This window comes from Tympanuchus pallidicinctus, unplaced genomic scaffold (genome assembly GCF_026119805.1).
Source record: "Tympanuchus pallidicinctus isolate F22 unplaced genomic scaffold, pur_lepc_1.0 scaffold7, whole genome shotgun sequence".
NCBI lineage: Eukaryota > Metazoa > Chordata > Aves > Galliformes > Phasianidae > Tympanuchus > Tympanuchus pallidicinctus.
The window spans coordinates 10,130,489-10,151,120 of NW_026294791.1; the positions used below are offsets into that span (position 1 = coordinate 10,130,489).

The 20,632-nt window shown below is 54.6% G+C and overlaps 1 protein-coding gene and 1 long non-coding RNA gene across 2 annotated transcripts; one reads left to right on the forward strand and one right to left on the reverse strand.

The window, feature by feature from the left end:
- Positions 1-15,918: 15,918 nt before the first annotated feature.
- Positions 15,919-18,060, reverse strand: LOC128072342 (uncharacterized). The gene is made up of 2 exons (XR_008202228.1): positions 17,975-18,060; positions 15,919-16,823 (listed from the first exon to the last, which is right to left on the reverse strand). It is a non-coding gene; the product is annotated as an uncharacterized LOC128072342 (long non-coding RNA).
- On the forward strand, positions 17,949-20,236 carry HYI (hydroxypyruvate isomerase (putative)). Its single transcript, XM_052666019.1, has 7 exons — positions 17,949-18,258; positions 18,927-19,041; positions 19,146-19,224; positions 19,357-19,406; positions 19,576-19,645; positions 19,788-19,922; positions 20,105-20,236. The coding sequence occupies exons 1-7, from the start codon at positions 17,951-17,953 to the stop codon at positions 20,191-20,193; spliced, it is 846 nt and encodes a 281-aa protein (XP_052521979.1). The 5' UTR covers positions 17,949-17,950; the 3' UTR covers positions 20,194-20,236.
- The last annotated feature ends 396 nt before the right edge of the window (positions 20,237-20,632 follow it).

A 20,632-nucleotide genomic window follows, 5' to 3' on the forward strand; every position in this document is an offset into this window, starting at 1 on the left:
CGAGCAGTAATGAGAGGAGCTGGGAGGGAGGGGAGCAAAGGTGGGGGAAAAATCAGCCTAAACTTGCCTGCCAGGGTCACGGGTGGGTGGGCGGCAGCTCCTGCCCCATCTTCTCCATCTTACCTATAATGGGATGCACATTTGGCCTTTTCCAGGCCCCAGATAACTCCCACGATGAAGGGAAGATTATTTTTCAAGATGGTCTTCAGAGATTTCTTTTAACATTCCCCAGCGTGCCGTGTCTGGACCTGCAGATTTACAGTATGTGGGTTGAGTTTTGTCAGATACTCTTTTACCATCTCTGTGTTTATCCTTTGCTCTTGGCCTCTCCAGCTGCTCTCTCATAAATCCTCTGCTTTCTGCACAAGAATCCCCAATTTCTTCATTATCATTACGGAAACGAAGCAAGAGTGGCTTTCTCCAGCCCGAGCCGCCCTAGAGCCAGCCCAGCTCAGCCTTCCTTGCCGCAGGACTCAGATTTATTCTCCAATTCCTCTGCCCTTCTGTTCCTGTTTTTAAATAAAAAATACTAATGCACGAACACTGCAGTGTGACTAGAGCAAAGCTGTCCCCATGGAGGGTGTTTAAAATGCACGGCTCAGACATCCACTGTATATTACAGGTGTGCATCACTTTGTCACCTGCTCACCTTCACTTGGAGCTGGTATGCTCATATTTCTGATAGATTAAATGAATAGGTCACAGCTTTGCCCACATTTATGGGCTGTTTTCTTTTGTCTGGTATCTTCATTCTCTCCTATGATTTTGATGCTTTTCTTTTTGCTATCTCAGTGCTGCATTCCTTGTCTCCGTGGACCAGCAGGCTACTTATGGGCTGCTATTTACTGGATCGATGGCCTGAGGCCAATGGGATGAAGTTCAACAAGACCAGGTGCCAGATCCTGCACTTCGATAACAAGTAACAACAACCCCATGCAATGCTACAGGTGTGGGGTAGAGTGGATGGAAAGGCTGTGCAGGTGAAAAGGATCTGTGTGTGCAAGCTGACAGCTGCTGAACATGAGCCAGCAGTGTGCCCAGGTGGCCAAGTAGGCATCCTGGCTTGTATCAGCAATAGTGCAGCCAGCAGGGGCAGGAGGTGACAGTCCCTCTGTGCTCGGCCACATCTCAAGTGCTGCTTTCAGCTCTTGGCCCTTCAATACAAGAAAAACATCAAGGCCCCAGAGCATGTCCTGAGAAGGACACTGAAGCTGTGAAGGGTCTGGAGCACAAGTCTTACTGAGAATGACTGAGGGAACTGGGATTGTTCAGTCTGGAGAAGAAGAGGCTCAGGGGAGACATCATCACTCTACAATGCCCTGAGGGGAAGTTGTGGTGAGGTGGGGGTCAGCCTCATCTCACTGCTAACAGTGATAGGATGGGAGGTGATGGCCTTAGGTTGCACGAGGAGAGGTTCAGGTTGGATATTAGGAACAATTTCTTCTCCAGAGGAGTGGTGATGCACTGGCACAGGATGCCCAGGGAGGTGGTGGGGTCACCATCCTTGGAGGTGTTCATGGAACATGGAGATGCAGCACAGAGGGATGTGGTTAGAGGACAGTATTGGTGGTGGGTGGATGGCTGGACTAGATAATCTTAGTGGCCTTTTCCAACCTTAATGATTCCACAATTCTATGACTCTATGCAATGATGATGGATGGCACTACCAGGCACTGAGTACCTGAGTACCAGGCACTTGCACCTAGTTTAAGCAGTCACAAATGTCCTAAGGAAGGAATGCTCTGAGCCTGGTTTCTCCCCTTTTGCTGCGGTGCAGGCAACAGGACAGGGTTTGTGTTGGGCAGGCGCTGGCTGTGCTCGACCCTCTCTATTTGGTGTTTGGCCATGCCAACACTGGGGGCACTGCTGTCAACATTCCCATCACCGTGGTGTCGGCCTCTGGGGGCTCACTCCCCTGCCTGCGTCATGCCAGGCAATTTCAGCCTGCAGTGCTGCTCTCCCGAGGAAACGCCGGCCATAGATTTTGGAATGGATATTGCCCAACAGTATATTGTTTTCATAAATCTCAGTAGATCTGCTTTATATCCCGGAGGCTAGACATTCTAATTATTGCTTCTATTTTATCTAAATTGGCAACAAAGCCGTCTCAGCTCAGCTCGGAGCTGGTACAGGTAATTCTGCTAGACCAAATTCTGACCTTTTAAAGTTCATTCTGAAGTGTGTGCTGTGCTCCCTGCAGCTCCTGCCTGGGTCTCAGTTCCTGGAGCCATCGCCCAATTTAAATCAGCAGTCACCATGGCTTCAATACGTCGTGCCTTAAAGATGTAGGCAATTACTGTGTGAAATATCTCCGGAGCAGCACTAATATCAAAGGGCATTCTCATACCCTTAAAACACCCAAACAGCATATTAAAGATCTCGTCGGAGTGAGATTTAAGCTCGTCTCTTTGCGGTTCATTCACTGAAGCTGATGCCCTTCATTTCACAGCGGTTTTTCTTCCTTTTCCTGCGGACGCACAGAGCAGTGTTCACCAAAGCATCCTTCAGTTGGTTTGTATCAACAGCCCCAGAAGCAGCTCTATCTCACTTTCCTTCCTTTTCGATGACTCCCAGGTTTCTCTCTACGTTACCTTTCCGCTTCTCCTCTTAGAAGTGAGATGTTTCCAGTGAAGCGACCAACCAATGCTTGGAGTTCAGTGTGGGGTTCCCTTCCAGACAACCGCAGCCCAAGCAGACAGCTGAGAACTCCCAGGGGCTGCATCTACTATAGCAAATAAATGCTTTGCAGCTGATTTTTTTTTTAATGTAAATGACGTTTCATGCAGTAGTCTTTAAACTGAAGTGGGACTTGACACTGGCAAAGGATGCGGAGTGGCGCAGGGTGAACCTCTCCCTGTGTGTCACCCAGTGGCATTTGCAGTAAAAATATTTCTAATTTCACACCGAGGTGAGGTTCTCAAGTGGTGCATCTGGATAAAACTGTTGGGAATGTATTACCTAGTGCTTATTTAAAAACAAATGGCATTGTGTGTGATTATTCTTTTTTATATCCTAGATGTGAAGCAGTGTTTGCTATCAGCTCCTCATTAATTCCCCCAGCTGCAGCACCAGGCGCTGCTGTGGAGCGGTGATGTCGGAGGTGTACTGTGCATTGCAGTTAATGAAGAGCAAAACTGAACTGCACTTCCAAACAAGAGGATTTTCCTGCCGTTGTGGAACTTCATACATGTCCTTATCCCCATGTGGAAGCTCTGCATGGCTGCCATGGTGCAGAAAGACTCGGGACCTGCACATCCACCACCTTCAACTGCTCCCCATTCCCACCCGTTTGCTGGAGGTGTTCAAGACCCATGGAGAGGTGGCACTGAGAGACATGGGTAGTGGGCATGGTGGGGATGGGTTGGTGTTGTACTAGAGAAGTTCACAGGTCTTTTCCAACCATAATGATTATGTGATCCCCATCCACCCTCCCTTTTTTTGCCCATCCACGTTTTGTCCACGGGATTGTTCGTGGGTTTGCCTGTCATGCACCCCTTTGCTTCTTAAAAAATATACCCCCAAAAAACCTTGTTTTTTCTTATTCCGATTTTCCAGATCACCAGAATTAGTGCATCTCTTTTTCCTCGTGTTGCTTTTCCAAAGTTGAGGAAGTTTGGCCCCATTCCAGATGGAAAAGTCAGGAGGCAGCCCCCACCCACCCTCCATCTGCTGTGCTCAGAGCAGGAACTGCTCACGGGAGGAGATGGGGAATAACACACCCAACTTATCAACTTTCTGATTTCAGCAAAAAGAGACATGTTCTTAATAAAGAAGAAAGAAAGAAAAAAAAAAAAGCCAACACGAGGAGAGCATACTGCTTCTAACCCACAACACTTTACACGTGGATGCTGGATGAGGTGTGCCTGGAGGATGCTGGCATGGCCGCAGTAGGGCTGGATCCCATCAGGGGCGCAGAGGATGACCTGCACTTCCTGTGCACAGGAAGCCACTCCCAGAGCCTGGATTCATGTCTTCCCCATATGTGATGTTGCTGTGAAATCAATACAGTTGCTGCTTTCTCCAGGCAGCTGCTCCAGCATCTCCTGCCCTCCTGCTAGGCTCCGCTGCCTTCTTTGTAGGCTGAATGTTTCCAACTTCTGCTTCAGCTCTCAGATCTTGTTGTGCACTTTTCTGCAAGACTGAGGCTGTGGAGCTGTCAAACACTGCTCTCACTACACCAGGGCATCCCTCAGCCCTCTCTCCAGCAAGTTGATGAGCATGTGCACCTTCAGCCTCATAACAGAGCTTGTTTCCTGGTGCCTGGGCTACACGTGTGGTTTCCTTTGCAGGATCCCGGGGACCCTTTTAATTTGGGACACCCACATTAGAAATAACATCCATAGCAATGTTCCCAGCAACACAGTGAGGAGAGGCGAGATTGCTCCTCTACTTCTCTATGCTGTACTCCCATTATAAACTGGAACTATATTGACATTTTGCCAATCTTCTGGAATTTGTCCATGTTTTTCTAAGATCTGTTACACCATCACAGTGGCGTGAGCACATTCTTTCCTGACTTCCGAGCATCAGCTGTCCGGATGATCTGCAAATGCTGAATTCAAGGAGCTCATGCCTCACATCCCCCATTGTTACAGATGGCAGGATTTATATTCCATCCACAGTATCATCTGGAGATGAATATATCCTCCTGCTTCATTCCAAATACAGAACAGAAATATCTACCAAACATTTCTGCCTTTCTGCACCAGTCACCATCTGGCAGGAGCAGGCAAAGAGCCGTGCTGAGCGCCAAGCTTAAGTGCTCCTTGGGGATGCTCATGCTGTCCCAGCGCCCGCACGCACATGGCACCGTGCATCTTCCCCCTGGGTGGGATGTCCCCACTCTTTGGCCCCCTCTGTGTGCAGTGGACATGGGGCAGACCCCTGCCCTGATCCCAGCCCCAAGGGCAAGCTTGCAGCCTCAAAATAGTGCCAGTTCCTGATTCAACTCTGGCCTGAAGTTCCCATTGCCATGTAAATCCCTGCATGGGACTGGAGGGCAGGGAACAGGGAGCACCATGGGAGGAGGCTGAGATAAGGGTGCTCTGATTGAAATTCAGAGATTTCTTTTCTTCCTTCTTCCAAGCATTCAAAGAACAGATTAAAGCCAAACTGAGACCTGCTGGGGGAAAATACTGCTGGGGGAAAATACTACACCCAAACAGTGCATTGAACATTTACAGCCTGAGTCACCTCTTGTCACCTCTTGTCTCTGTCAGAGGGACTCTCTTGCTCTGCTCGTGTCCCCCCATGGAACATGAGACATGCGACACCTTGGTGCCATCACACCCCTGGCGTTTTGTCGTATCCCTGCCCCAAGGACACTACTTTGAGGTTTTGCTCCAGCACAATGAGGGTTAGCCCTAATGCATCCCCATCAGCAGCAGCCCTGATCCTATCAGTAACTGACAGGCATGGCTGCAGCATGGACACCTGACACTGTCGGGGAGGTGCCCCCAATCCTGAAGGTCATTTCTGTGCCCTGCCCCATACCTGGCTGGGACATGTGGCACTGGCACCAACCTGGCACCACCAACACCAACCAACTCATGCCTTTACACCCCCCAGCTTTGGGGTGCACCTCAGCGCTGGGTTTGGTGCCATTCTCTGTACTCCACTGCAGCAGTGATACTCAGCTCCCCTGGACTTGGGGCATGGCTGTGGCTGTGGCATTGCTGCATGTATGCAGCTGTAGCAGATTTGAGGTTTTTATTTTCTTTTCAGCATCCTCAAATCCCTCCTGTTTGCCTTTGTGAGCATCGCTGGCACTTCAGTGAGGATCCCACAGGGACTACAAGGTCTCGGAGCAGAATGGAAATTTAAAGTGTTGCACTGCACAAAAATGCCAGAATATTTTTTTATCATGTGGCATTTCACTGCATCCCACCCACCCTTGCCAACAACCACGTTGTGACCCAGGTGTGCCACGTGGGGAGGGGCTCCAAGGGACTGTGTGCACCAAGGGGACACCGAGGAGATGCATGGGGGGCAGGCAGTCTCTTTATATGAGTTTGCCATATGAACAAGTTCCCCATCAGAGACCCCCACTGCTTTTTTGGAAGCCCTGGTGTGAGCCCCACTGTCTGGCACAGATTCCCCCGCACTGCTGTGGGCCCCTCAGCCCCATATGCCAGGGTGGGGTTTGGGATGCTCAGCCTGCAGCCAGATGAGGAAGTGGCATGGGGTTCCCCAGAAGACTCCCAGGATGCAGAGAGCTGGGGGGAAAACAGAGGGGAAGGAGGGGGAATGTGTACATGGGGTGAATCGAGATGGAAGGTGGTAGGGGGCGGCTGTGCTTGTAGCTGAGGGCAAGGAAGGAATGTGCTCCTGAGGCACTCGATGCTTCAGATAGTTGGGATGCCAGCGTTGGAGAAGTGTTTGCATTCCCTCCCTTTATTTGCACTGCTCTGGGGCCTCACAGCTGCCAAGCAGGTTCTGGTGGGAGAGCAGGTAGCTGGGAGCCAGCATGGCCAGAACACCTGCAGGGATGGGGACACAGCAATGGTGCCCATGGCCCATAGCTTAGCACCGTGCAGCCTCCCCTGCAGCACAGCCCCTGGGTCCACTGCTCCCCACTCCTTGTGCCCATAACCACGTGGATCACCACAGAGCACAGAGGAGCTGCCAGCCCTGCTGCTGCCCCGTGCTGGGATGACAACTGCCCACTGTGTCCTCCTCTGCTCTCCAGCTCTCCGTGAGCCTTTGATCCGTGGCAATACTTTGCCTCTCACTCCACGACAACTTAATTTCTATAGTAACCTCCTGAGCTGGAGCTCGTCGAAAGGCCTTTTGAAAATCTGAATAAACTATGTCGAGTGGTTTTTCTTCTACCCACTCTTTGCTGGAGTATTAGAAAAATGTGAATACAACAAACGAGGCTGGATGCTCCTGCACAGGATCTGGGCTGCCATGCGCTGCAGTGTTCCCATCCGAGCCCCCTTGGGGACAACTGGGGACACATTTCATGGCAGCACCCAGGGGCAGTGGATAACTTCTCTGTCTGGTTACAAAAGTTTAATTAATCCATACAAATTTCCTATCTGCAGATAACTTGGGCCTTATGAAATTCCAATAAAACCATTTATCACAGCTGGCAATCTGATGCTGCCAGCAAAGCTTGTGGACACTTAGGGAGTAATTGATAGCCTTACATAATTTTAAATTAGGAGTTACGTTGTTGATTTCAGTCCTTAGAAAACAGCGCTTGGTTTGGGCACCTTGGCTCCCAGCAGGTTGCCCCTGGTGCCTCTGGTGTCCCGCACAGCACTATGACACTGATGGGTCCCACTGTGATGGATCCTGCACCCAGCGGTGCTGCTGGGTGAGGGGTGCTGTGGGTCTGCTCTGAGCAATTGCTACTTACACATCTCTCAGCTGTTGAGTGGGGACAGTGCGGACAGAGGGAACAGAGGATCAGGAGGGGCTGGGAGCACACAGGTGGGTGAGGCATGAGGCCAGAGCATGTCTTGTGGCTGTGGTTCGTTAGCTAATGGGTGCACTGGGGCTTTGAAAGCGCAAAGCACTGAGCAGGTGCAAAGGAATTCATGTTTTAAATAATTGATTAACTTTTTTTCCCTCTCTTTCTAACTCGGAGCAGCCATGCGTGCCTGGCCATGAGCAGCACTGAGCACCAGAGGACAGCAATGGGGCCATGCACTGGTAGCAGCTCTGCACCCTGGGTGTCCCCAGGCCCAGTGTGTCCCCAGCAGGACACTGGGGTGCTGCTGCATGGCCCTTGCTCAGGGACTGTCAGGAATGCACCAACCACGTAACCAAGTTAACAATCCAGGCACGACACTGTAATGAGATTCGCAATTTGTCCCAGGCAGGCGGCGGCGTCTTTCCCCCATTAGGGCCACGTGCTGCTTGCAATCATATCAGTGAGGCGGGGATTTAGCAGCAGGAAATCAAAGCTCTCCCTGCAGACCTCAGCCGAGGGCAGCACTGGGGCTGCTTTCAGCCCAAGGGAGCTAGCTGAGCACTGGGGAAGCAGGCCAGGACCCTGAAAGCCATGGGGAGCAGGGAGCTCCCTCCTGGCCCTCTAGCCTCACTTGCACTTTTTGTTGTTTTCTTGGGATCTATCAATTAAACGGATTTTAATCCACACAGTCTGGAGCTATTGATGCCATGCCGTGCTAATTTGTTAGCAGGCTGTCAAGTAGATGAACCCAAATACCAAATATTAAACGAGGTCGGTACAGAGCGAAAGGGGCCAGCACTGTGCCTTGCTCCTGTAGACTATGCCTTGCACACACAGCCACCACAGCCACATCCCCTGCACTTGGAGTTGCAGTGCAGGGAGTTGGGATACCCAAATGACCCACGGAGCAGGGGGTAGGTGCTGCCCTACTGCCCTCTCTCCCCTCTGTCCCACTGGGGTACAGCTTCTCAAGTACTGTGCCGGGAAGGTTATTTAGTGGGTGAGTTATGGCTTTGTTTTCCCCTGTGTAAATATCTGGGAAGCGCAGCTAATGTTCTGTGCACAGCCGAGGCAATTACAGCATTATTGGAGCACAGCTGCCCCCCTGGAACCCTCAATGTAAATCAGCCCCCTGCTCCCCCTGCACCCCGTGTGCAGGGAAAAATTTGCATGAAATCAGTCCATACAATGAGCCCAGTGCTTCATGGCCCTGTGCTTCCCAGCTCCTGTCCCACACCAGCCAGATGCACTGATTAACCCTTCCAGATGTCCATGGGACGGCCCTTCCAAAAGCACTGGTTTACCCTTCCAGATGTGCATGGGGTGACCCATCCAGCTGTGCCTTGAGTGGCCCTTCCAGCTGTGCTGGGGACTGCAGATGCTCTGAGGCAAGCTTTCCTGTCCAATTGCTTGGAGACCAGGGGCTCCAGCTGCACAGAGATGGCTCCAGCTACTCCCACGAGCCTCATGGCCTGGCACAGATGGGTTCATCCCTAGGCCCCTCTCTCACTGAGGGCTGCCTGCTGGCACTGATGAGGCAGGAATGGGACATTAGGGGCACCCAGCCCACCCCAGCCTGCACCCAGTGCTGGAGACTGCATGGCGGCCGAGCTCCCAGCCCTGGCCCCAGGCCGGCAAGCAGCCCCGAATCAGCTTCATTAAGAGCCATTGATCTGTTTCTTGCTTAATATATTTTTCATTTCCCAATGTTTTTTTCCAGGCTCCACAGCGTTTGCAGCTTGTACCAATTAAGGCAGCAGCACAGAATGAGCACTGCAGCCCATTAATTAAACTTATAGGGGGAGATTAAGTGCCCACTCCATTCTCCTTGGCAGCTCTCCCCAAGCAACAGGCGTACTGGGCGCCGAGCGCGGCTGGATGCTCATGTGCTGCTCCCTCACTCCTGCCCATGGTGAGCCCCATGCCATGCAGACGTCCCTGGGGGCTCAGTGGGTGCAGAGGGGCCATGGCTTCACTGCACGGGCAGCGGGGTGCCGGGTTCCTGCACTGTGGCTCAGTGTGATGATCCCAGCTGTGCTATGAGGGGTGCTGGTCTCGGTGGAAGCCGGCTGCCCGCACCAACACGGCACAGCAGCCTGTGTTCACACTGTCACATGCTGTTGCCATGGAAATGATTGCACTGTCAGAAACTGACATCCTCCAAACCTGGGCACGTGAGTACCAAGCGGCCAGTGGCCCCTCTGGCACCTTGTGTGCAGGGTGGGGCTGGTGGTGCTACTTTGCATCCTGTCCCAAACAGAAAGGGAAGGAGCAGCGCAGCAGGCACGTGTTCTGACAGCCCACACCATTTTCCAAGGGAATTGTGGGTGAGCCCTCCAGCCATGAACTGCAAATTTGGACAAGGGCGGTGAAAATGGAGCTGTGCCCAAAAGCACAAAGAGTCGCCCCAACTGTTGGAACAGGTGAGGAGGCAGAGCAGCTTCCCCATGGCACACGGAGGCACCGGGGGGCTTTGCAGTGGCTGGGATGCAGCCTCTGCCTTTCCCACACTGGCATGAAGTACAGGAAGACACCCTTACACCTCCATCCACTGCCTTTTGGGCAGAAATGAAAGTTGGACCAGAACTTTGTACCATGGACCAAAGCTATTTATCATTTCCATCCAAAAACAGTCGGGATGCAAAGCCGTGCCTGTCTGTGCAGGTGATACAAGGGCTGTGAAGTAAGAACTGTGAGGATGTTTGCTACAGCATCGCAGCCTGCAAGTGGGGAACAGCCCTGCTGGGGTAAAGGTAAGGATGCATACAGAAGGAGGTATGCATTCTGGCAGCTCCTAAGGCCAAGCACAATCCCGAACGACACAGCATCCCATAGGTGGGAGCGGAGCCAGTGGGGCTCTCCTGACACTAGTGGCACCCGCTGCACAGATCCTTGCCTCCCTGCCTTGCTGCTTTTGATTTAGCAGTTAGCCAGAGAAATTCCAAGTTGCAGTTTGGGGAGCATCTGCATTTTAATTAGTCAGTACCAGTGCTGCTCCAGCCTCGGTGTTGTCTGCAGGTTCACTACTGCCCTCACTGGGGCAATGTCAGAGCCATAGGGCTATGCCATGAGAGGTGCCTCCAGTGAGTGCTGGGTGCCTGGGCTGGGCACCAGAAGCCATGTGCCCCTGATCTTGGTGCCCCTGGAGGCAGCACACAGCCCCATGCCCTACCTGGCTCCCTGAGCCTTTCATTTTAACAGGGCTTTCAGGCTTAAGTGCTGCTTGGCATGACTGGGAGAAATTGATATTTTGAGAATGAGCTTGCAAGGGTCCATGAATAATTCACACTGGGGTGGTTCCATTCCCATAAACAGGCTGCTAAAAAAAAAAAAAAAAAAGAAAGGAAAAAAGAAAAGTAGTGCTTAACAAGGAAACAAATTACCATCCTGCACACCCCAGGCCTGGCTCAGCCTCTGCTGAATCTGTAATCACCAGAAATGGGATCAAGCCATGAGTTCCTCCAGGATGTCCCAATACAAGCATGGGGCACAGAGCATGGCAGTGAGATGGGACCCTCAGCTCATGCTGCACCACATCTGGGGGATCTCATGCACCTCAGAAGCACCACATCACTGCCCCATGCTGGGGCACTGAGGCCAGAATTCCCATCCCCAGCCATCAGGGACAATGTGGGGCTGCTCACTGCCCCTGGAGCAGTGCTGAGCTGGCAGCCTGCGGTGCTGTGACAGCAGTCTGCTCGCTGCCACCCAGCATGTCTCTCTGGCTGCGCATTGCTGGATACTTTCCAAGTGTTGAGGCTCAGTGACACCAATCCGGCTGGCTCCGCAATGAAGGGATGGTGTGGGGACACAGGAGATGGGACATGAGGCTGGGCACAGGCTGGAAACATTCAGCACAGCCCAGTCTGTCCCCTCCACATGCCCCCCAGTTCCTCTGCCTGGGGAAGCCCCCAGGCCCTCCAACATCACGGCACACCAAAAGGGCAACACCCGTGCCCTGGGGACAATGGCTGTCCCCAATATGAGGGCATGACACCAGTGTGGTGATGAGCATGGAAGAGCCCCTTCAGCCCCTCTGCTGTGTGGGGAAAATTAGCAGTAATAAGTCACGATCATCTCCTGATGACGAGCACTTAATGTGTGCCAGTTCTGCTATCCAAGTGCCTCTTAAGCCCCGATTGCCCTGTCGATAGCGATGGCAGCAGCTGATGGATCCCCAGCCGCCTGCTCGGGGCGCTCCCGGCATGCCCCAGGCAGGAACATCGATTTCCCACTGCTACCAAGAGGCAAATATTTGAAAAGTGATAAATAAGGGGAGCTGCCAGCCTGGCTGCACGCGTCAGTGCCCGGGATTAAGGCAACGAGGTGAGACTGCCCAATTAAATCCCAATAAAAATGGCTGCAAATTCAATTTTTCCCCTCGTCCATATCCATTTCCAGTGCTGAGGGGAGGGGGGGCAATAACACAGGGTTCATCGATTGTCACTGCCAGGAAGAAATCTCTCTGAATTCAATTAGTTTGGAAAACACACCGGGCATATGGGAGGGGAGAGGGGGTGGAGATGCTGCTGCAAGAATGGTGCCCGGAGCCCCGGTGGATGGACACACCACCTTTGCACTATGTTCATATTTCTCCTGCACCGGAGAGGGCACCCCAGGTCTGGCATCCACCAGTGGCTGAAGAACACGGCAGCAGCTGTGCAAGTGAATTAAACATACCCTCTCCATCCCCGGGACTGATGGCAAGTGACAGGGAGCAGCCTGCGTGTCCCCACATGGGCTGTGCACTGAGATGGCACCTGACCTGCACTGACTGCACTGCAGCCCCAGAACGCCCATGACCCCAAGGTCCTGACAGCATCGGGGCACTGAGGCTGTGGGGCTGGGCTGGTGGTGAGCATTCCCCCAGCTCCGGGACTGCATTGCAGAGCGATGACCCCGCTGGGATGAACAGCCATCATGTCTCATTGCCTTGGAAACAGAGCAACAGCTCTGCGAATCCATCCTTCCTCCTCCTTCTCTAAGCTGAACCCTTTGGGAAGGGGCTGGGGGCTTGGGGGCTGTGAACTCTGCTGCATTGGCCTTATCCTTGCTTCCTCCTGCCCATGTGTGAGGAGAAGTCACTAATTAAGCACATTGCACTCAAATTAGTGTGAGCAATGCTGGGGTCCTCTTCTGTCCCTGCTGCTGCTGCTGCAGTGAGACTAGCAGTGGGCAAGGAAAAGCCCTAGAGCAGGGACACTGACCTCTCCAAGCTGTGGCACAGGGGACACCAGTACCTTGGGACTGACCTGATGTCCCAGAAGGGAGAGCAGCGCTGGGTTTGGGAGGTGATGGCACAGCTGCAGGCTGCTGGCCAGGGGAAGGCAGCCCTGGGCACAGCTGGGCCAGCTGCTGCACTGCCCAGAGCACATCCCCAGTTGCCACCAGGCTGAGTAGGACCTGTGTATCAGAGCGTGACAGGTCAGCACAGCGATGCAGGAGACAGTGTGTCCTGCTGCAGTGCAGCCCTGGGGCTGGCTGGCTCTGGCATCCGCACGGGGAGCAATTGTGCCCGGTGTTGGCCTGGCCTCACTGAGACATTGGTGCAGGAGCACAACCTGCTGGATGCACCCACACACCCACCCTTCTTTGTGTGGGAATGCAACCTCGTGCAAGGCATCCTCATGGCCAGGATGCAGCTTGGCTGAGGTCTGCATGCAGCGTTAGCAGGCACTGCAAGGAGTGGGGTCAGGGCATGGCTCTGCCTGCTGCTGCCGTTCACATCCATGTTGCTCTGCTGCTGCAGCACCGAGTTGCCTGGTAACCCTCCTCTTCTTCCTCGTCCTCCTCCTCGTAGCCCAGAGATGAGCCACTTCCCAAGTAGAAAGGGGCTGCAATCAGCAACCCCAGCAACAGAGCTGGTCCCCACCTCGCAGTCCCTACACCCAGGAGGAAGCCGCTGCTGCATCTCCACTGAATCCCTGCTGCAGAGCCCTCTGGGTGGGCACCTCCTGCCTCTGCCCTCCTGCTGAACCCCAAAGCTCCTGGGGCTGGGGCTGTGACTTGATATTCTGCCCGCTCCCTTACGCACATTGGCAATTAGATCATAATTGTAATATTTGCATATTCATAACAGCTGAAATTAATCGCATTTGCATAATGGTAATGAAAGGGACTTCATTAATTACCGTTTTTTTTTTTTCTGGGGATTTTGCATATAAACGGCTTCCATTAGGCAAGTTGAATGGTGGCGGGTAGGAAGGCAGAAGCATCACCGGACCTAGATGTGTGTGCCAGACCTGGGGGTGCACTCGGTGCCATGCAGGGGAGATGGTGCTCACGGCTGGTGGCCACCTGGCACTGTCTGCTGTCCCTGTTTCATTGCGCTGTCTCTCCTCCAGGACAGGAGAGGGGAGCTCTGTCACCATTTCTGCCACTCCAGTTGTCATTGCCACCAAATACAGACACCAGCACTTTTGGGGCACAGGATCCATCCTGAGTAAAAAACTCCGAGGATGTCCAGGGGCAGCACTGTGGGACCAGCAGGACCCCAGAGCTAGGGATTACGGAGATACCTTGCTTTTGGCATCTCTGGGACCTGTGGGCAGTCCAGGGCTTCCCCTTCTCCCTGGTGAGAGATGCAGGGAGAGATGAGATGGCAGCTGAACACAACCCGTGGAAACTGTAGAGCTAGGAGCAGTGAGTAAAACTTGGCAGTCGTCAAATGCAGCTGCTGAAAATATCAATGAAACTCTTAGCGGCTGAAAGAGTGTTGGGGAGCGGGAGATAATTATTGAAGCAAACACAGAGAAACCAACAGCAAGCAGCAGCCTGGTCTGGAGACAAGAGAAAGGTGATGAAATCATGGCTTGGCAGAAATTGTCCCTGTGGAGGCAATAATTCTTCTCCAAGTTGTGCCTAGGAATAGCAAGATGCATTTGTCCTGGCCTGGAAGGGAAGCACACCACCCTGTGTGGTTATGGATGCAACACAAAGCAGCAGCTTTCAGCAGTTCTCAGAGCTGAAATCCTAAGGAATGCATCCCACTGTCCATCCTGGGATGCATGTTTTGGTTCGTCCTGGCCAGGCGTGGTCTCAGGGTAGGGAAGATGCTGCACTTCCCTTGGGGGTATCTCTGCTCCAGATGAAGAAGTTCCCTGACCCTCCTTGCCTCCTTTGTGATGGCCCCATCCCTCCTGCTCTGCTCTGGAAGAGGCCTGCAGAATAAATCAGTGCAAGAGACAGATTATGGCAGCTAAAGACTCCAAATGAGATGATAATTGCCGTGGTAATGACAGCAGAGAAGACCTGATGCCGTGGATAAGAAAATATCTCCGCTGCTCCTGGCTGGTGCCTGGCGCTGCACTGCTGCTGGTGGCATGGCCAGGGCTGTCCTCGGCGTGGTGTGACCAGGTACCACCTTCCCTCACTGCCACGGGGACATGAGGCAGCACGGCCCCTGCTCTGAGTGCCCCACGCAGTGCCTGGTGCCTGTGGTGGGGTCTGCCCATGCCTCACTGCAGTGCCCCATCGCGCCGCAGCGCAGGCAGGGATGCTGTGCCAGGAACGGGCATCCCAGGGCACGGCAGCAGACCTGGAAGCTGCCCCTCTCTGCAGCCCCTTCTGCCGCAGCTATGACACCCTACAACTGTAGGGGCTCTGATCTGGGGCGGGGGCATGGGGCCGGGTGCAGGACACGGGCTGAGCAGCTCTCTGGGGCCACTGGCCTGCTTCTCCCGCCGGCTGTGTGTCAGCTCTAATTAGGCAAACTTCTGTATTCATCGCGAGCCCAGCCAGCGGAGAATTCCACAATTGAATTTTAATGCCCTAAAAACACATTACAATCAGCCTGATTAATTAAGAGATGGCTTAACACGGTGACCGGGCTGCAAGGGGACGCAGCAGGCAGGACCGCGGGTGGGGCTACAGAGCCGGTCCTGTCCTCGTGTCACCAACAGAGGGGATGGAGCTGAGGACGAGCTCCCGGTGGCGCTCGTGGCCCGTGGGCAAGGCGTGAGCTCCGGGGCTGAGCTTTGGGGCCGTACAGGGCTGGGCGCGCTCCCCAGGCGCACACCACCGCCGACAGCGTGATTGCAGGCGTCTGCTGACATAGCTGTGTGCAGCGCTGGGCTGGCGGGGAAATCGCTCCCCACCAAAGTGGCTGTTATGGAGCTGATTGGCATCAAGATTACGGGGTGCAGGGGAATCGCTCCGAGCTGACAAAATAGTTGTGACAAGCGCACGCCTCGGGGGCGAGGAGGAGGAACAGGCAGCACAGGCAGCCCCACAGAGGGCACAGCCCTGAGCAGGGCCCGCAGAGACAAAATGGCGGCTGCGGCGGGCGGCCAGGAATGGGTGGGAAAGGGGAAATTCATATTAGTGGTGAAGGAGAAGTTACAAGCGCATAAATCAGGGGGAAATTGATAAAGGAATCGGCAGAGGAGGGAGGAATGTCTGAGGCATAATAAGGCCAAAAGAAATCCTGGCAAGGCTATAAATCCTGCGCCCGCTGGAATTGTTGGAGTGCTAATGATTGTGCAAAAACGCCAGACACGTTTAACAAATATTTCTGCTCTGTATTTGGAAAGAAGCGGGACGACACGTTTGAATCATACAAGAGTGATGAAGCCATCTATTAATTACTGCCGGGAATGTTAAACAACATCTGCCAGCTCAGCAGGCCCAGGCGCTGCCCGTGCCGGCCTCCTCCAAGCGCTAGGGGAGAATCTGGCCTCCTCATTAATATCTGGTGATAGGAGAACACCCCAGAGACCTGCATGGGGATTGCCCACCCATGGCTCGGGGCTGAAAGCTGACGTGAGGGATGTGGGGTGCCGGGTCTTTGCCTCCCGTCTTGGCTTTGCTGGGATTTATATCGCATCCAGAGCCGGCTCGCTGCTCACTGATGAAGGATGGCCATAACGCTGGCGGAGGCTGTGCGTTTGTTTCCCAGGATATGATGTATGGATTTTTAGCCGAGTGCTTTTAGGGGCCACAACGAAGTAGGGCTGGGACTGAAGCACGCTCGTGAACACAGAAATCCCTGCCCTGGCTTTGGGGAGAGGACAGCACATTTCCCTGTGCGGTGCAGTGACGCTACCACGGGGTCAAAGCACAAACTAGGAAGTGACGCCCCAGGCTCCCCATGTGACATGGGTCATTAATCCAGCTGAACAAGAGCAAGTTTCCCAGGTCCCAACAGGCACTGCCCTGCAATTCTGGCAGGGAACTGGCTGCCGAGTTGCTGTATTATCCCAGCCCTGCCATCGCAGGAGTCATGGACGAGTCTGCTCCAAAATTTCAGCTGGCCAATAGTAAGCAAGTGCTGATTTCTATGAGGCAGTAAAGCACACACAGGGCTGTGCCTGCAGGGCAGGCAGGGTGCATGATACAGCACAGCAATCCCATGGCACTGCACAGCCCTGGCCAGCCAAGCAGCAGTGAGTAAATCCGCTGTGCCCTGTCAAGGTAAAGTGACAAAACACCAGACTGCAATGCAGGAACTGCAGTTATAACAAGGGAAAATCAATGAAATACATTACCAGAGATAGAAAGGACCCATTAATTTGTAGAGCTCAACAGATGCGCTCGCCGCTCACAGGGCAGGCTCGGTGCAAGAGCTCATAAACGCCCACCTCTCCTGCTCACATCTCCACCTCTCGGGATCCAGATGTGGCTGTAGGGCAGCCTGACAGGAGCTCCTTCAGCCCCACGGAGCACAGAGCCTGCTTGCATTGTGTGCACACACTGGTGATGCACTCCGGGGACACACACTGCAGCCCTGTACCCTGGCACAGCTGTCTATCACAGGGGACAGTTCTGATTATTGCTGAGAAGTTGAGTTGAGCTTCTTCTAATTGATTAATCAATAGCCTTAATTGAGTTGAGACTCTGTAATGGATCGTTTCGCTGCTGCTTTCCCCTTGGCCCGTACTGCCCTGACCCCAACACCTGCTGTGGGGCCACACCGGGACAAATGCTCGCAGGAAAGCACAGCCCTGGGACGTCACGAGTGCAGCTGGGGCTGTTCTGCTGCCTCTTCCTGGCAGGGAAGCTGGCGCAGGCACGTCAGCGTGCTGCTGGGGCACTGCACAACCACACAACCCCTCGGTGCCCGGACAAAGTCCAGGGACGGGTCCCGGTTATGACTCGGCAGAGAGAGGTCATGCTCCCGCCCAGCTCCGCAGAGCTGGTGGAGGTAAAACATGGTAAAATATGCACCGCGTGGGACAGGAAGCGAGCGCACCTTGCATAACGAGGCCCCGGTGCAGACAAGCTCCCCAGGAAACCAATTAACACAGCACGAGGCGTGTGTCAGACCAACACCTGGCAGAAACACCGCACCCTGGGAGGCAGCGTGCCGTGCTGTTCTGTGCCGTTCTGTGCCGTTCTGTGCCATGCTCACCCAGCACGCCGCCCTGCAGCACCCTCAGCCCCACAGACCCACGCGCAGCCCGCCTTCACAGCGGCACTGCGAGATGGCGGCGCTGCTATTCCGTACCTCCGTACCCCGCCCACGGCAAGCGAGGCCACGCTCCTCCCTCCATATTCGCTCTCGCTTTGCATAGCCCCGCCTGCCCGCCCGCCATGGCGCTGCGCTTCTCGGCCAACCTCTCGTGGCTCTTCCCGGAGCTGCCGGCTCTACCGGCCCGGCTGGAGGCGGCGGCGCGCGCCGGGTTCGAGGCGGTGGAGGCGGCCTGGCCCGAGGGCTGCCCGGCCCCAGCGCTGCACGCCGCCGCCGAGCGGGCGGGGCTGCGGGTCGTGCTCCTCAACACCCCGCCCGGGGACGGGGAGCGGGGCGAGATGGGGCTGGGCGCCGTGCCGGGGCGGCAGGACGCCTTCCGGCAGGGTCTGGCCGAGGCCGTGCGGTACGCCCGTGCCGTGGGCTGCCCCAGGTAGGTGCGAGGCAGAGTCCCGGCGACGTCCCTCTCGGTGCCGGGGCTTCGGCTGACTTGCCCCGCAGCGGCACGCCGGGCTCCGTGCCCCGCCTCGCCCTTCGCGCCCCTGCCTGCAGCGCCCCGCGCTGTGCCGGACTGCCGCGTGCTGTGCGCGGCGCGAAGCTGCTCCGTCCCCGTGGGTCCGCCCGGAGGCTCTTGTCCTCGGCTCCTCGCGGCGTTCCCCTCGCAGCTTTCCTTCTCCCCACCTGTACCAGCCGTTTCCCCCGTGTCACCACAGCGGTTGCTTTGTTGAGGGCCACGTGCTGTAGGCGTGTAAGAGATGAAAGTAGTGACACAACCCGCTCCAGAAAACCAGTGTCCCATTCACTTTGCATCGTTACTTTCCTCAGCAGCTTTCCTCAGCAGCACAGACCAAGGTCCCGCATTCAGACCCACACCTGTCTGAGTCTGCTTCTTTTCTGCATTAACAGCAATGCTGAAGATTGCTTGACTTCTCATTGCTCCTCCACCCAACAGTTCCCTAAGACTCCTTTTCCGGCCCCATTGTTGCACCCTGTGTGCAGCCTGTCATGGCCCATGCCAGGCGCTGTCTCTGTGCCTGCAGAGCAATTGTGTCAGCCCCCACCCCTGGCCTGGGGATGGAGCTGAGCTCTATGTGCCCACAGGATCCACTTGATGGCTGGGCGGGTGCCGCAGGGTGCGGAGCGGGCAGCAGTGGCAGGTGAGATGGAGGCCACCTTTATTGAGAACCTCAGGCATGCTGCTGATGTCCTGGCACAGGTAATGGGGGAGTGGGTCCTCTGTGCGAATAGCTCTGAGGATGGAGAGTCGCCACTAACAGCATGTGGAGGCCGTGCTGCTGAGGGGACATTACTGTGTGACAGGAGGACATGGTGGGGCTGGTGGAGCCGATTAACAGCCGTATCACTGACCCACGCTACTTCCTGAATACCCCACACCAAGGTACAGCTCTCCCAAAGGCTCCCGCATGGGGGAAGAGGCAGCCCTGGCTGCTTAGAGGCAGGAGGTTGACACTGAAGAAACCCTGAAAACTTTAGTCTGGCATTAACCAGCTCTTATTTCTTGCACCCTCAGCTGCAGCCATCCTGGAGAAGGTGGGACGGCCCAACCTGAGGCTGCAGCTGGTGAGTGGAGCCCTGAGTGCACAGCACAGCAGTTGGAGGGCAGCAGGCATGGGCCTAAAGGCTGTGAACTCATTGTCTTCTTCTGAGGACATAGAGAGAGGCAGGAAGTGTGGCACAGCCATCCTCCACTGAACAGCTGCAACGACTCTCTTGAATTTTCTCTTCTTAGGACCTCTTTCACTGCCAGATCATGGATGGGAATCTGTCACGTAACCTGGAGACGTACCTCCCACTCATTGGTAATGCCTTCTGTCTGACCTAGCTTCTCTGGGTCTCATGACCTGAAGATGGGGATAAGGGATGCTCTCAGGTCCCCCCCTCCTATGCTGACAGATGGCTGCAGGCAGGGCTGCCTAGGGCACAGCCTCCCATCTCCTCCAGGTCATATCCAGATCGCACAGGTGCCAGGGCGGCACGAGCCCGACAGCCCTGGGGAGCTGAACTTCCCTTACATCTTCAAGCTGCTGGAGTCCCTTGGCTACACCGGCTATGTGGGCTGTGAGTACACACCAAAAGGTGAGTGAGGCTGTGTGCTCTGAACCCCCCAAGCAGATCCCAGCATGGACTGGTGTTCCAGTACTGTTCAAAGATAGATGTGACTGGGGGTGGTAGGCAGTGGGGTCCCTCCCTGGAAACAAGAGCAGAAGCTGCTGTAGTTTGGCTAAGCTTGCTAGCACAATCCTTCATCTACCATGCAGGAGACACAATAGAAGGTCTTGGCTGGCTGCGCTCATACTGGGAGAGCAAAGGCATGAAACGTGGTGTGCCCAGAAAAGCAACAGAGTAAAGCAAGGAAAGCACTGGAATAAATGTCAAACCAATGAGCCTAACATGAGAGTGTGTGTCTTCTGTTCAGGGATGCTGGGGCAGCCCTAGAGATGACAGGATGACAATTAAGGTCATAGAAGCATCTTCACCTCTGGGCTGCAGATCTGGGATGAGACTTCCAGTCCTCAGTGCTGAGGAAGCATTCACTCCGCAGGAAGGGAGTGAATTTTCCAGAGTCCAGCTGGTGCCTGGAGCTCCAGGTTCTGGACTTCACCACTCTGCCTACCTCTTTCTGTGCTGTTCCCAAAGTTGCTGGCAAATGCGCGCAACAGCTGGGCAAAAAGGAGCAGGTAGGCCTCTCGCAGGCTGCTCCTGCTCTGAGTAAGGAGGAGACTCAGTGCAAACTCAAGCCTGCCCTGCTCCAGGGAGAGCCCAATGGGGAACGGGTGCCTGTGCTG